Genomic DNA, 16932 nt, shown 5'->3' on the forward strand with positions numbered 1-16932 from the left:
GGGTGGAGGGAGGGTGGGGTAGAAAGGGGGAACCAATTACAAGGATCTACATATAACCTCCTCCCTGGGGACGGGCAACAGAAAAGTGGGTGAAGGGAGATGCTGGACAGTGTAAGTTATGACAAAATAATAATAATTTATAAATTATCAAGGGTTCATGAGGGGGGGCACCAGGGACGGAGGGGGAAAAATGAGGAGCTGATACCAAGGGCTCAAGCAGAAACAAATATTGTGAGAATGAGGGCAACAAATGTACAAATGTGTTTGACACAATGGATGTTATGTATGGATTGTGATAAGAGTTGTATGAGCCCCCAATAAAATGATTTTTTTAAAACGCCTTGATATATACACACAGTGGAATACTATGCATCCCTAAAAAACTGTGACGAAACACTTCATGTCATGGAGGGATCTGGAAACTACCATGCTGGGTGAAGTTAGTCAATCACAAAAGGACAAATATTCTATGAGTTGACTAAGGAAAAACACCAAGATGAAGGCAAATTCATCCTTCCCCGTCATGCAGTCCACCACCCAGCCTGCCAAGCAACGCAGCAGGGAGCCTGACTAGTGCCATGAAGCGCACACACCACCCTCTCTGCAGGTTTATGTTAAAAAGCACTTTGACAAAGGAGACCTCACTTCAGGCAGGATCAGATTTTCAAGACCGGGAGAAAGGAAGATGACCATTCAGTTGCTGCCATAAAAACAGGTGGGCAGGTCTCCTCAAACAAACTTTCTTACCAGAGGGACAAGCACTGCTGATGGGAAAATCGAGTCAAGATGGGAGAAGCGGAGCAGACGAGTCTCAGAGAAAATAAGTGTTGGTTCTATGGGTAGAAAATGGGGGAGACCAACTCCCCCTGCGGGGAAAAAAAAGTATTCACCATACTTACAGAGACCCCCAAGGGGATAATATGCCTGGTACTATGCTCCTAAGAAGGCCATTTAGACCTAGTTTCTGTAAAGCCCCTGGGACCCAGGCCATGTGTCATAAAATACTGAAACACTGAACGTGGTGTTTTTGAGACACGTAACATACTCCAAAGGCCAAACTAGAGGAACTTGGTGTGAAAAGCCCACTAGGTGAGCTGGACTCCACTTCAAATGCACCTCAGGGGAGGGCTTAACGCCCAAACCGCTTGGCGTATGAAAACACAGAAGACAGATTTACCCAAAGCATAGCACTGGTGGTGGGCGGGCTTTCACATACTTACTACTTCAATGCCCGGCTTGCTCTATTAGGATATGTATTATATATTAGTCTGGTAGACCTGGGTCTGCCACAGTAATTGAATATTATTGTAAATGTTGCCTGGCCACCAACTCCCATGTGTCAACAGTGTCCAGTCACTTAGGTTTAATCTGTACAAATCTTTAATCCATGTATTGTGATCTGTAGCTGACCTACACTTGTTTAATCTCCTTTTTTAAAATGTGTTTTAAATGCATTGCCATGGGCTACATCAACGACACTATAAACAGAAGGATTTTCTGCTCCAGGAAGATGATTGATAATGTTTTCAACATAAAATAACCAAGATGCCTCAGAGGCACATTTAAACATAGATACAGGAATGGATTTAGGGCTCAGGTTTAATCCTAGCCCCAATCTAAGAATAATTAGTTCTTATGACATGGCCCAGCCTGATACTGAAGAGGAGAACACTGAAGATATATGAATACTACTGCAAAGCATGGAGAAGAAACCAAACGGTGCCCAACTATCAGAAAGAATAGTGCCTGGGGTCTTAAAGGCTTACTTTCAAACAAGCAGCCATCTAAGTGAGCCGTCAACTAAGCCCACATGGAAGAAGCACACCAGCCTGTGTGAGTCGAGGCTTGTAAATAATATCATCCGAATTTGAAGGAGAGAATGGTATCAGAGGTTAAACTGTGAGCACCTGCTTTGCAGAAAGTTATGGGTGACAGCGGAAACCCAAAATCCATTTGTAGGGTCCACACATAGAATAAACTCTGATGATTTCCCTCGGACCATAATCAAAGAATGAGAACAGTCAGGTTATCAGACAGAGTGCTGTAGAGACAATTATAGTAGATGAAAATGAAACATCTGATTTGAATGCTTAAAATGTAGCATCTGATTTGAATGGCTAAAATGTAAAGTCTGACCTGATCCCCTTTCTGATCCATTTATCAGTACTAATCGTTATTAAAAAAAAAAGTGAAGGGGAAATAACATGTGGAAGAAGCATCCTGGTGAATTCCCTCGAACATGGACCACAGATGCGACAGGCCTTGTTATTAGAGGGCAGTGGAAAGTGGATTATGACAGATGTCTCTAGGGCAGTGGTTCTCAACCTTCCCAGTGCCGGTGACCCTTTCATACAGTTCCTCATATGGTGGTGACCCCAACCATAACATTATTTTCGTAGCTACTTCATCACTGTCATTTTGCTACTGTTATGAATTGTCATGTAAATATCTGATAGGCAGGGTGTATTTTCATTGTTATAACATTATTTTCGTAGCTACTTCATCACTGTCATTTTGCTACTGTTATGAATTGTCATGTAAATATCTGATAGGCAGGGTGTATTTTCATTATTACAAACTGAACATAATTGAAGCACAATGATTAATCACAAAAACAATATGTCATTATATATAGTGAAATATTTATTTCTAATTAAAAATAAATGAAATTCTGTCTTGAAGCATGGTGTAGCATGGGTAACAGTCTTCACGCCGGCTACTCATATGTGGGCATATCTGCATGTGGGCGGACCTGCCAGGAGACGTATAGAGTGGTGTCTCCGTTCTTAAGACCATCGGAAATATGTGTTTTCTGATGGTCTTAGGCAACCCCTGTTAAAGGGTCGTTTGACCCCCAAAGGGGTCGCAACCCACAGGTTGAGAGCCACTGATCTAGGGTAAAATCTAGTACCTTACCATTTGATCTCCCTTTGACACATGTTAAGTTTGCTCTGGCTTTTAATGCTTTCTGTTTTCTTTCCAACTGGGGTATATCTCTGTTGTATTTTGTTATTGTTGGTAGCTTTTCGTTACTCTCTGCTATGTATTTTTATATGGGTTTTTTGGTATATGAAACCCAGGATGGGTGAATTTATAGAGGCAATAACTGGATTAAGGGTTCCCTGGAAGTACAGCAGGGGAGGTTGGGGGGAAATGAGGTGCTAATAACAAAGAATACAGGAAGGGAGGGGAGTGTTCTAAAACTGATTGTGATAGTGATTGTACACTTCCTGATATGACTAAAATATTGAATTGTATGATGTCTGGAGTGTGTCCTAATCAAATGGTTTATTTAAAATAAAAATAAATACATAGATTTAGTAAAGGGACTGAATCAGGTTTGAGATTGACCACATTGCTTTGGTTGGCTTTGATGCTATGCTTCTTTTTATGCAAAAACAGTCCATTTTCTCATTTAGGAATACTTTTAATGGGGGTGAGGAGGAACCGATTATATAGCAGTGGTAATCCAAGCAGCTGGGTACTGGTACAAGGATAGACAAGAAGCCAATGGATTAGAATTGCGAACCAGAAATGCAACTAAGAACCTACAGACACCTGATTTTTTTTTTAATTAAAGACTAAAACACATTAAGTTGGAAGAGATGCTCTTTTCAATAAACAGTACTGGAAAAAATGAATCTCCACCTGCAAAAATATGAAACAGGCCCTGTACTTAACACTATGTACAAAAACAAACTCCAGATGGATCAAAGATCTAAACATAAACCCAAAACCATAAAAATCATCCACACACAAAAAGAGACAAATATAAGAGCCCTAATTCAAGACATAAATACACTACAAAATTAATTTAAAAATACTCACACTATAGAAGACAAAATAAAGGACCAGGGCCTTCTAAAATGATGACGTTTATGCACGGCAAAAGACTGCATCAATACAATTCAAAGAGGACTCACAAATTGGGAAAAATATTTAGTGAATGACACATCAGATAAAGGACTAATTTCAAAAATCTATAGAAAAAATACACCTAAATAAGAAAAATACAAATAAGCCAATCAAACAATTGGAACAAGACATGAACTGACAATTTGCTAAAGATGACAACAGAGTGGCCAACAACCATATGAAGGAATGTTTGCATTCATTAGCAATAAGAGAAATACAAAGTAAAACAATAATGAGATTCCTCCCCACACCAATACTTTTAGCCAAAAAAAAAATGTAACAGAAAACTAAGTGCTAAGGATGTAAAGTAATTGGAATGCTCACACATTGCTGGTGAGACTGTAGAATTGTACAACCACTATGGAAGTCAGTGTGGTGCTTCCTTACACAAATGCAAATACAATTTACCTTAGGATCCTGAAATCCTTCTACTGGGTCCTAAAGAGATAAAGAACACAATGCAAACATATGCACATTTGTATTTATGGGAGCAACTGCCAAAATAGCAGAGACAGAAACAAAAACCCGGATTACAGAAGAATGGATTAAAAAAACTGTGGTACAAAAAAAACAACCACCTGTGGTACATTCATATAATGGAATATTATGCATTGATAAAAAAATGACGACTCTGTTAAACACCATAAGACAATGGACAAAACAAGAGAACATTATGCTTAGCAAAGTTAGTAAATCTTATAAAGGTAACTATTTAATAACACAATTATTATAAGCAAAATCAAAAACAAAAAGTTATTTTCACACCAAAGGATAAGACTTTGAAGAATGACAGAGACGCCAGAGAGGGCAGAGAGGGCAGAGAGAGTGGAGGAAGAGGAAATTGGGGAGGGAGGGAGGGAGGGAGGTGAGGGGAGGGAAAAGGAATCACATTTCTGGGAGGGTGAACAGGATACTGTTACTGATGTGATGTGCTGAGACGGGCCATGCAACTACACAGAAGGTTTTCCTTTAAAAATCAAAACACATAAATTAAAAAAAAAAATTTTAAGTAAAGACTCAGGGCCTTAAAAACCCTCCAGATCCCTTCCGTTCCGATCTAAACATGGGTTTGAGGGGCTTTAAGGAGGGAAGGCAACAGTGAACTGAGCTTGGATGCTGCAGTGCATACGAGTCCATGTAAAACAAGCAATAAATAACATGTACTGAGTCCTCTAAGGAGAGTCAGCACTGCAGTTTTGACATGGTAAATTGAAGAGTACAGATTTCTCTGGAGAAGGTTTGGAGAGAGAAATGCTGCTTGTAGACGGAAATAGACTTAAATGGAGGATATATCAAGAAACCATCCTTCCCATTTTGATATTTTTGCTTAATAATGGCATCTAAGATTGTTGTAGCAATGCTTATAACCTACCCTGGTATTGTTATCACCATAAAAACTAAAGAAAAAGAAAAAATAAACCTGTCAGTAGGGAAGCAGTGTTAGCGATGTCCTATAATCCGGAAGAGAAAGAAGTGGGACAAGGTGTGAACACTGAGGTATGCAAGGGGCCCTGGGAAATGGCACACACGAAGCCAGGGGCACAGACATTCGCTCCAGAGAACTAGCAAAACTCTTCCTCTCCTACTGCTGTTCCTCCCTCGGGTCCTTCCTGGACCCTCGCCCGTGTGACTAAAGCCCTATGTGCCTCCCTATGTGCCTCCGGAGTGCTCCACTACAGACATGTATTGGCTCCTGCTCCACAGCTCACAGTCCTTGGCATATGCCCCTGTTCAGCCACGGCCTAGATTGTTCCCAAAGCACTCAGGAGGACCCAAGGCTAACCTCGCCAGGGCACCTGATCAGATCAAAGAGCTAGAGGGGACAGATCCTGGCCGTTTGGACTCAATTTTCCTTCTCATCTACCCCCACTTGACTCTTGTCCTTTCATCTTTCCTAAGCGTTTGATGGTTTAAAAAAGGCTAAAGCTATTTTGAGTCCTTATGGGAAAGGACTATTTTCTGCCCTTTGGGGAAAAATGCAGAACATCTTTCTGTTCTGATCAGTCTAGAGTGGCCCCCCCACCCCATCGCCAAGTCCCCAGGGACTTCAGGAACCAGTGCACCTGAAGACATAAATGCACCCCAAGTGTGCTAGTCTGAGCAGGTGCCGGTGGACAGGGAGGTTAGGCAGCACTACCTCAAAATGGCCTGAATGAGAAGCGAAGTCTGTGTCAGAGCGAGGAGCAGAGGAGCACACCTAGTCCTGCAGGCCAGACTCAACCCCTTCTCTCATGCCTGCCCTCTTCCCAGGAGCGAGCACCCAACACCAAACCACAGGGGGGACCCTCCCAAACGACAAGCCCACTGAGCCCCTTGAAGACAGGAACAACTAACAGATAAAACCTGAAGAACAGTAGTGGGAGTAGCTACATCATGAGGGTAGGAGGATGGTGGGGAGGGGGAAGGAGGAGAAAGAGGGAACCCATCACAAGGTTGGATATATAGCCCCTCCCCAAGGGGTCTAATAACAGAAATGTGGGTGAAGGGAGAAAACAGTGTAAGATATAAAATAATAGCATAATAACAATATATAACTGAGCAAGCATTCGTGAGGGTCAGAGGGAGGGGGGAAAAGAGCAGCTTAGACAAAGGGCTCAAGAAGAAAATTTTTTGAAAATGATGATGGCAACGTGTACAAATATGTTTGATACAATTGATGTATGGAATGTCATAAAAGCTGTAAGAACCCCCAAGAAGCTGATTAAGAAAAGCTATTTTAAAGTACAATGAAATCTGTAATAGGTTTATATCTATCCGCCTTCACGGAAATCCAATCAATACAAATATTATTCCAATTTATGCACTAACCACAAAAGCTAGTGATAAATAAATTGAAGAAGTCTAACAATGTCTTCAGTCTGAAATTGACCAAACACGCAATCAAGATGCATTGATAGTTATTGGTGATTGGAATGAAAAAGTTGGAAACAAAGAGGAAGGAAATATGGTCTTGGTGATAGAAACGAAGCTGGAGATCACAGGCCAGAATTTTGCAAGACCAACAACTTGTTCATAGGAAATACTTTTGCAACAACACGAACAGCAATTTTCCATGTGAACGTCTTCAGATGGAATATGCAGAAATCAAATTGAATGTATCTGTGGAAAGAGACAAAGGAAAAGCTCAATGGCAGCTGCTCAAACCAAACCAGGAGCTGCTCATGGAACAGACATCAATGGCTCATATGTAAGTTGACGTTAACTCAACAAATTCTCACTGCCACTGAGTCAATGCTGACTCAGAGTGACACCCTGTAGGTTTGTTTCTGAGCCTCTAACTGCTTATGGGAGTAAAAAGACCAGTCTTTCTCCCAAGGAGCTGCTGGTGGTTTTGAACTTCCAACCAAGTGGATCACAGCCCAACACTAAACCACTACACCACCAGGGCTCCATAAGTTCAGGTTAAAGCTGAAGACAATGAAAACTAGGCCACAAAAGCCAAAATATGACCCTGGGTCTATCCCATCTGAATTTTCCGAACATCCCAAGAAGAGATTTGCTGCTTGAACACTAATGACAGAAGACTTGATGAGCTTTAGGAGGGCATCAGCAGCATCTTTCACGAAGAGAGCCAAAGATCATTAAAAAGACAGGAAGCAAACGATCAACACTGCTATCAGAAGAGACGCTGAAACTTGCTATTAATAGTCGAGTAGCTAAGGCAAAGAGAAGAAATTATAAAGTCAAAGAGCTAAACAGAACAGGTCAGAGGACAGCTTGGGAAAACAAAGTAAAATATTATAATGAAACATGCAAAGACCGAGAGTTAGAAACCAAAAGAAAGAAGACGCTCGGCATACCTATAACTGAAAGAACTCAAGAAAAAATTCAAGTCTCAATATTGAAAGATTACATGGGCAAAATATGAATATTGAATTATTCAGGAAGCATCAAAAGAAGATAGAAAGGATACAGGGTCGCTGCACCAAAGAGAGCTAGTTGACATTCCACCATCAGGAGGTAGCATATAAGCAAGCACAAATGGTACTGAAGGAAGAGTGTAAGCTGCACGGAAAGCATTAGCCAAAAACAATGGTCCAGGAATTGATGGAATATCAATTGAAATGTCTCTACAAGCCGATGAAGCATTCGACGCCAGAGAATTTGGAAGACAGCTACTTGGCCACGCCCAGGCCAACTCAAGTCCGTAAGTCCGTTGCAAGCTATGGCCCTCTTCAGACTCATGCATGTGCAGGCGGATGCCAAGAGGTGAAGCATGAAGCAGGAAAATCACAGGATGAGTGGATTCAAAGTTGGTGGGAACGTGGCAGGGCACATGGTTACACATGGGTAGTTCCCAGTGTCTCTCACTCTTTTACAAAAAGGCACCAAGGATTGACAGATTGAACTCCATCCCTAGCCAGGAGAGGACATGATATCAAACTACCACAGTGGGGTTTTCAGGGTCGGTATTGTGAAAAGATAAATGCCACTCTTTCACTCAGTGGATGTTTAAGAAGCCCAGCTATGTGCCCGGCACACACTGGATGCCCATAGGAGACCATAAGGAACACCAGGCCTGACCGAACTGTCCCAGTTGCTAATGGGGCTGAACCAGATGTCTTCTACCATGAAGGTCTATGGTCCTCACTGAGCTGACTGGGAATTCTCTGTGAGAACTCGGTCTCTCCTCTAGCTCTTTGTGCTGCCTCACCCTCTGGGCTAGGTGTGTTATTTCTAAACATCGCCATTTCTCCCTCTCATGGTCCCTGACTTTAGCTAGAGTTGGCCCTTTCTTAGCCTAGCAGGCTTATTCTCAACCTGTGACATACAGATGACACAAGTTGCTTGCTGGAAGTGAAGAGGACTTGAAGCCCTTGCTGACAAAGATCAAGGACCGCAGGCGTCAGCATGGATTACGACTCAATGTAAAAAAGACCAAAATCCTCACAACTGGACCCATAGGGAACATCATGATAAATGAAGAAGAGGTTGAAGCTGTTAAGAATTGTGTCTTGCTCGCAGTTTAGGAAAAAGATCTTTGTCTCCGTACAGCATCTGTGGGTGTAGCATTATTGAGCCTTGGTATTAATCTTCCCCTAGGAGTATCCCAGTATATAGAACTGAGGTCCAAAGGATGTACTCCTCTCCTGGGCCCTCTTTTGCATTTTTTATTTGTTTGTTTGTTTGTTTTTCAATCATTTTATTGGGGGCTCGTACAACTCTTATCACAATCCATCCATCCATCCATTGTGTCAAGCACAATTGTACATTTGTTGCCTGAGCCCTCTTTCTTGATGATAGTAGGTACCTTGGCTGTAAGATTCATGGTTGCTTATTATGCATACCACATGCATGGACGCTGTGTGCAGACGGGCAGACTTATCTCAGTCTCGCTCTCGCTCTCTCTCTTTGGTGTTATGTTCAATATAGTCAGCTCTTTCTCCAGACCAATTTTCTGCTGGCAGCACAGCTAGGACTGTTAGCCTGTGCACACCTGGCAGTTTGTTTCAGCAGTGCTGAGCATCATATAGATTTCCTAAGGGACAGGGCAGCACCAGCTGCTGGACTGAGAGGAACTGACCGAGTAATTTGAAATTGAGAAAGTTGCAGCAAAGCAGGAATATGCATGCAAGTGAGCAGTGTGAGTCGGGAATCCTGTCTGTGTCTAACAAATGAGGGATGGTCCTTGCTCATCATGTAGCAGAATGTTCATCCTTACAGGAAAACATGACAACCGGGGTTTACTGTTTTCCTTTGTTTTGTTGTTGCTAAGTGGCATCGAGTTGATTCCAACTCGTGGTGGCCCCACGAACAACAGAACGAAACACTGCCTGGTTCTGGACCATCCTCAAAGTTGTTCCTATGCTTGCGCTCATTGCTGCAGCTACTGTGTCAATCCATCTTGTTGCGGGCCTTCCTCTTTTCCCGGTCCCTCTGTTTTACCAAGCATGATGTCCTTCTCCAGGGACTGGTCTCTCCTGACATGTCCAAAGTAAGTAAGTCTTGCCATTCTTGCCTCTAAGAAGCATTCTGGCTGTATTTTTTCCAAAGCAGACTGGTTTGTTCTTTTGGCAGTCCCTGGTACTTGCAGTATTTTTTTTTTCCACCACCACAATCTGAACTCATTGATTCTTCATTCGTCTTCCTTGTTCAATGTCCAACTTTCACAGGCATATGAGGCCATTGAAAATACTATAGCATAGGTCAGGCACATCTTAGCCTTCAAACTAACACCGTTGCTTTTCACCACTATATAGAGGTCTTGTGCAGCAGGTTCCCTAATGCAACATATCTTTTGATATCTTGCCTGCTGCTTCCATGACCATTGACTGTGGATCCAAGCAAGACAAAATCCGGGGCAACTGCAACCTTTTCTCCATGTATCATGATCTTCCCTATTGGTCCAGTTGTTAGGATTTTGGTTTCTTTACATCAAGTCATAATCCAGCCGGCTTTTTGGTAGAGCACACCTAATGAGAACAGCCACAGATAAAACGTCAAGGAGAAACTAGCCGCAGGTCAATGCCAAATCCCTCTTGAGAAAATGCTGGTCCTCACAGCTTTGGGAAAGGTGACCACATGTCGGCTCAGGCCGACCATGCCCAAGCAAGGCCTTACAATGGAGGCTACATGGGGCAGGAAAGGATTCAGCAGCTACAACCACTGGCAAGGCCCAGACCCCGGGGGGCACTTACGTGATAGTGTCAATCATGTCAAGTCCCATCTCCACACAGCAGTGGGCATGGTCAGCCTTGGGCTGTGTGAGGCCTGACACACAGTAGTAGCAGTCTCCCAGGATCTTGATCCTCCGACAGTGGTTCTCCTGCAGGGAACGGAACACCTACATGTTAAGGCAGCAGAAGCTTCATGGGACTGTCCCCAAGCTGTCCTTCTAGCCCTCCTCTTTCCCCAACATTGCATAGGCCGGGGTCATCTAAAATGTGAAGCAATCATTATACAGGCACCATGTTCCAGTTCAGGCCCCGGCCCATAGTGCATGGGCTGCCCTCTATCTGGCATGGGAGAACAGGGCCAAACCCCAACCCCAACACATCCCACACTCCCTGCCCGACAGGTTTCTTGCCATCTAGTTTGTGTGTGCCACTCCTCTCATCTCCACCTACGGTCATCCCTGGCCTCAGTCTATATTTCAGTTGGCTATATACTATAGTCCCTTCCGGTCCAGCTGAAATGTCAACTCTAGCTGAAATGCCAGGCATCTATACCAAGGTCCAGAGGGCGTCTCCTTTCTCTGAATTCACATAGCACCCTTGTCTCGGTGCACTATGCCAATCATGGAATGCTGGCCTTTCTGAAATGGCTCTATCCCCCTCCCCCCAGAAATAGGCCTCGGCCCACCACTCACAAGATGTGCAACATCTCTGAAAGTGTACTTGCTCCGTGATAAAATAGGAAGAATAACAGCACCCACCTCCTGGGCAACTTTGACGACAGAGATAATACATTAAAAGCACTCATTATACCACCTGGCTTAAACTAATAAATAAATTCCAGCCGAGATTGTTATTGCGACTATTTTTAGTTCAAGGGAAACCTGAAAACAGAAGCTCTCTACATTTGCTCTCAGGGCACCGTTTACATTCCTACAAGATTCTGGTGAATTGATGTCAACTCAACTCCAACTCCTAGTGAGCTCATGCAGAACAGAAGGAAGGTTATCTAATCTCGCCCCAACCTCTCAATCATTACTATGCTAGAGCTTCCTGATGCAGCCACTCTGGCCATCTGTCATGCTGAGGAAATTCTTCATTTGTGCCGACCCTCTCCTTGACCAAGCGTGATGTCCTTCTCCAGAGATTGGTCCCTCCGGAACCATGATGGTCAAAGTAAGCAAGGCAAAGTCTCACCACCCTTGCTTCTAAGGAGCATTCTGGCTATACCATGGCTGAGAACCTCACAAAAAACCCTGGCACAAGTGGGTCACATCTATTGAGAATTACCACATTAAAAACTGTAACTGAGAAATTTTAGCATATTTATTCATTGATTTTAAATTGACAATAGTACATCTATTATGTCTTAATACATTTTAATGAAAATAATGCTGATTGGCAAGACAAAAAACTGTGGTAGTATTTTAAATTTATATAACGTTCTTTACTCTCTGTCTGGACTACATTATTTGCTATTGCACCCATCTTCTGTGATGCATTTTCTGTGTTGGGGCAAAGGAGGGGTGTTGGCCTCACACAAACATGTCGTTGAGCATAAAAGAGCTTCAAAGTCTGTGAGATGGTCCTGTATGATCCCGAAAGAACTTGGGCCACACCGAGAACCCTGGCATAACACAAACGACATACCTCATAGCTCATATTTAATTTGTTCTTTGACTTATTACAAATGGGAAGCACATTCAGGAATGCACAGCTCTCATTATCCAGGTGCTCAAATATCATGCACTTCTGCTCGGGTTCTGGTTAGGGGCTGGAAGCCGAGAGAACCCAGAGGCAGCATGCAGTGAGTTAGGCAGTAAGGAGACCAGGTTGATCTTGCAGAACCACACTGTTGGCTGTACCAGGGATGTTGTAGTGGTAAATGGTCCTTCCCAAGCCTATTCAGCCAGATCCCACAGAGATTACTCTTCTCCAAAGTGGCTATCAGGGTTGCAAGTGTCTTCAGTGATGGTATCATCCCCCACATGAGAGGAGAGTGATTATCAGCTACACAGAGGAGTCTCTGTGCTCCTCCTTGCACCCCCTGTCCATGGACATAGACAACGGGGAGATGCTAAAGCAGCTTCAGAAAATCCAGGGCAGGTGTGTGCTCTGCCAGGATGACCTGGCTGTCACAATGGCAGGGAGTCATCCAGAGCATTTGGGAGAAAGCTCAGAAACATAGTTCAGAGTCTGACCATCCGTGGCCCAGTCTCAGCCTGACTCAGTGTGATGGTGGCTCCTTTAGGGAGTCTCTTTACCTGCAGAATAGAGGTAACCCCACTTATGCTCCTTCCAGGTTTGTCTGGCTAGGATTCTTAAGTGCATGAAGGCCCAGCTCAGAATCAGTGTACCCAACAGGTGATAAGAGCACACACTCCAAGGACAGCCAGCCTCATTCTAATACTCCCTCTGCCCTAGGTAGGGCACGAACCCTCAGAGATGACCTTCTGCCATCTGGTAGGTGGGGCTCAGAGACACCCATAACATAAGGAAGGTGGAGAGTCTGCAGGATGACCTGAGTGAGGCTGTCAGAGCAGGCAACCAGTGAATGGGGCCATGGTCAATACTGAGGGGAAAAGGTAGTCTTCCAAAGAAGGCTGGCCAGCACGGGGTGGGAAAAGGCACATCTGAGAGGCCAGCGCAGGCTCACATGGATCTGACCACGGTTGGTTGGCTGGCCTCATTGGTGCTAGGTACCTGCCATGTGACAACCTTGTCCAACAAGCCGTAAGCACTGCATCTTCACTATAGATGAGCTGTCTGGCTATCCTGCAACGCTGAGGCCCAAGTGTCTGCTGAGTGGGCAAGTGTGAGACTCAATGCACAGGTCACTCGGGGACAGGGCAACTTGTAGAGCAGGAACACTTGATGGTTGACAATTCAAACTCGGAACCCATGTATGTAAGTGATTAGAACAGCCTCACTGTGACTCTAGTGGATGAAAAACCGCAGGATTTCTGATAACAACGTGCTCTTTGGCTTTGTTTTTTAGCAGAATCTGATGGTAATCCTCACAGGAATGTCACAAAAGAAGAAACTTCGCTACACAGAGGAGGCTCTGTGCTCCCAAGCTTTACATGAGAGAAGAGGGTACACACCTTGAAGAACCTCAGTAAGAAGGTTCCAGGTAGTCGGGCCAGAGCTGGTGTGGGAAAGAGACCTCTGACCAAGGGTGAAGGTCAAGGTGACCTGGTGAGGGTTGTTCCCTTTGCACGCAGCTACTCAGGAGTAATATTCCAATGGGCTCAGTGTGGATTCTGAGCAGTTTTTTGGACCAGGATGCAGTCAGCACACTAAACACACTGGGGTACATAGATACGATTCTGAAGGGTGAGATGTGTGTAAGTGGACGGGAGTGGGGAGAGCAGCCCTCTCTGCAGTGGCTTCCTCGGACCTCTACCACGTGGCGGGCTAGTATTAGGGCTGAAAGCACTCCTTTACATAGCAGGTGGCAGAAACCAGCCAGAATAAATACAATGGACTAAAATTCTGATTTTAAAAAGCCAAATATTCTGGTTTTTGCTAGCATACTAAGAGGCACCCCCTCCCCACCAATTTTTTTTTAATTTGCTTTCAGTTTAGAGATTTTAAATAGTCTCTAAATATCCAAAGCTAATATATGGTCAGCTTAGAGCCTGGAATTCCCACATGAGACCAGCATGCAGCGGTAGGAGGTAAGGGTGGGGTTGTTCTATCCCAAAAGCCCTGTATCCAGACAAAATAACTGACAAGGAGGAGGGTCAGAGTGGCTTGACAAGAGTTCAGGATCTGATAGTCTGAGCAAAGGAAACTAATGCTACAGTCTCTTTTTCTTGTCTTTTCTTTTTTAACAATTTTATCGGCACTTAGTCCACATACCGCATTCTTCCTCCCAGGTTGGAGGGAAGTGAACACTATAGTGAGTCATGTAACAGACACCCCATTCGAAGTCCTCGGACTAAAGGGCTATCCATGACAACCTGCTTCCTGGGTGGGCCCGAGGAATGGAGCACAGGGACAGACAAATCCTGGGCTCACAATTGCCTGCTTCTGCAGAGATCATTCACTATGGTATACCTGCCCCTATCCTGCTCTAGCACGGATGTCAGAAGACCCAGGTGATGCGAAGAAAGCCAGGGAACAGAGAGGGGCTGAAGGGATGTCTCAGAGGAAGCAGAGAAATCAGCGGGATCAAGAAGACCACCTGCAGAATCCAGTACCTGAAGAGACTGTTTTAGGGCATAAAAGAGATGCCCATCTCAAATGTCATTTAAGGAGAACATTTATTGTCTTCAAAGAGACGCAGACACATGCAGATGAGGGAGGCAGGAAGTCAAAATGGCATCGAAGGGTTCACAGTGAGGATGCTAGTTAAGTAAGGCATGGAACAAAGGCGACTGTCACATTCATCCTTGGTGGCAGATCAATCCATCAGTTATAGATGGGACTACAGGAGCAGGGCTGGGACACCTACGGTATGTTAAATAGAAGGGTTTACATCATTGGCCAAGGGCCTCCGGACAAAGGCAGTTAGGATGAGCCCGATAGGGCATGACCCATGACTATGTAACCCCCAGTACTATCCCCAGTACAGTGACCTCCATCAAGGGCGCACCCAAGAAAGCTCCCTGGGCTGACCAGAGGATGAAGGTAATCCACTTCCCAAGGCACTCTGTATGAGGGCAAGATCATTTACATCCTTGGTTAATGATCAGAAAGAATTCAATGGAAGCGTAATCTATGTTGGGAGTTGGTAAATGGATGTGGGGCTGTTACTACCATCTATAGCCTTTTGCACACCCAGGTGCTCAGAATTTAAGCTCTGATACAATCCCTCCTCTGATCTTGAATTATTATTAAATAATAATAATTGTGTGATCTTTGATCATACAAGTTGGTCTGCTTGCTCTGTGTGGACTTACAGCTGACATCTCACTTAGACGGCTGCTTGCTTTAAGGAAAGCCTTTTAAGGAAAGACCCAAGATACTTTTCTTTTTAATACCTGAGCACCATATTATTTATTCACTATACTTTTCTCTGTACCCATATCTTCAGTGATCATTTCATTAGCAATTGAACAATTAGCATAAGAACTAATTGTTCTGAGACTAGGACTATGATTAAGTGTGAGCTCAAAATCCATTCATATTTAAGGTTCATATATCTTTATGGCCTACTTTTGAGCCAGCATTATTAGCTTCTTAAGAAAAACACAACTGTGATGGGACATTTAGTAATTCTAAAAATAATACCATTAATCTAGCTAATGGTATAGAATTGAAAACATTGTTTTTTAAATAATGAAAATATAGACAAGAAAACCTTTTAGAGTAAAAAACATGGAACATGCACTTACATAGCTTAAAACTTAAGTTACAGAACACTGTTTTAGCAATAAAGATTAGGTAAGGGGCAACAATTTCAATAACCCTCATTCACTAAGGCAAAACCCTTTGTCTGCAGAACTAAAATAGACCCAAAAGGCAAAGAAATATGAAACTAGCAAATGTACAGTAGTCTCAAGTTGTCGATCACTGAGCAACCTCGGAGTAATCGGAGATTTGCCTAATGGCTTCAAAGTCCACATCCTTGGATTAGCAGATCTCGACCTCTTCATACACGAGACTTAAATGATTTTCGTTGATAATTCATCACTGTCATTTTGCTACTGCTATGAATCGGGCGACCCCTGTGAAAGGGTTATTCGACTCCCAAAGGGTAGCGGCCCACAGGTTGAGAACCACTGCACTAGGGTATTTCAGGTACAAGAGCAAAGGAGTAGTTCAGTTCCTTTCATCTGCAGCAGTGTTTAAGGTAAAGTCCAGTTCACTTAGCGGAGTTTCCAAACAGGTGGTTCTGATGAGACCCATGAAGAATGTTGTTTACTTAGAAAAGACAAAATCTGTAATCCAGGATCTCCAAAGGCAATGAACAAATTTTGTCCAAAAATGCATGGTTAGCAACATTATACAATTAGGGGTCCATACTAATAATGCTATGGGTGTGCCCCTCCAACGACAGAGTGCCCTTCCCTATTTTACCCACAAAAAGAAGTGAAATCTCCTTCTGAGAGCAGTTGACCCAACCACCCCTCGTCATAAATTTAAACAAATTCACTGAGCATCATTGTAGGAGTGCCTATAGAATTAGGGTGGCCATGTACAACTCCATATTGCAGGGCCTATTTGGACTTCTCCCACTCTTGCTCCAAGTGAAAAACTCATACTGGCTGGGGTGAGCCTCCTCTGAGGAACTGGTTTTTAAGATGAACAACTAAGAAAGTGACAAAGTAGGCAGACACACTGACCATTGCCTGGGGAGACCAGATTAAGTTGTTACATGATCTTCCCTGAGCCCCAATGGCTAGTCTGTCCTGTTGTCCTTTTAGTCCATTCACTAAGGTACAATGAACAGAGA

At 43.6% G+C, this 16932-nt stretch overlaps 1 protein-coding gene across 1 annotated transcript in view; it reads right to left on the minus strand.

The window, feature by feature from the left end:
* ADCY1 (adenylate cyclase 1) overlaps window positions 1-16932 on the minus strand; it is a gene marked incomplete at its 5' end in the record, with an annotated part of 246252 nt that overhangs the window by 105211 nt on the left and 124109 nt on the right. Inside the window, one exon of the mRNA XM_004708178.2 lies at window positions 10554-10681. Coding sequence (XP_004708235.1) covers window positions 10554-10681 — 128 coding nt within the window. The remainder of the gene's footprint in view (window positions 1-10553; window positions 10682-16932) is intronic.

The sequence above is a fragment of the Echinops telfairi genome, unplaced genomic scaffold (genome assembly GCF_000313985.2).
Source record: "Echinops telfairi isolate 266 unplaced genomic scaffold, ASM31398v2 ScPeMD7_7;HRSCAF=31, whole genome shotgun sequence".
Classification (NCBI taxonomy): Eukaryota; Metazoa; Chordata; class Mammalia; order Afrosoricida; family Tenrecidae; genus Echinops; species Echinops telfairi.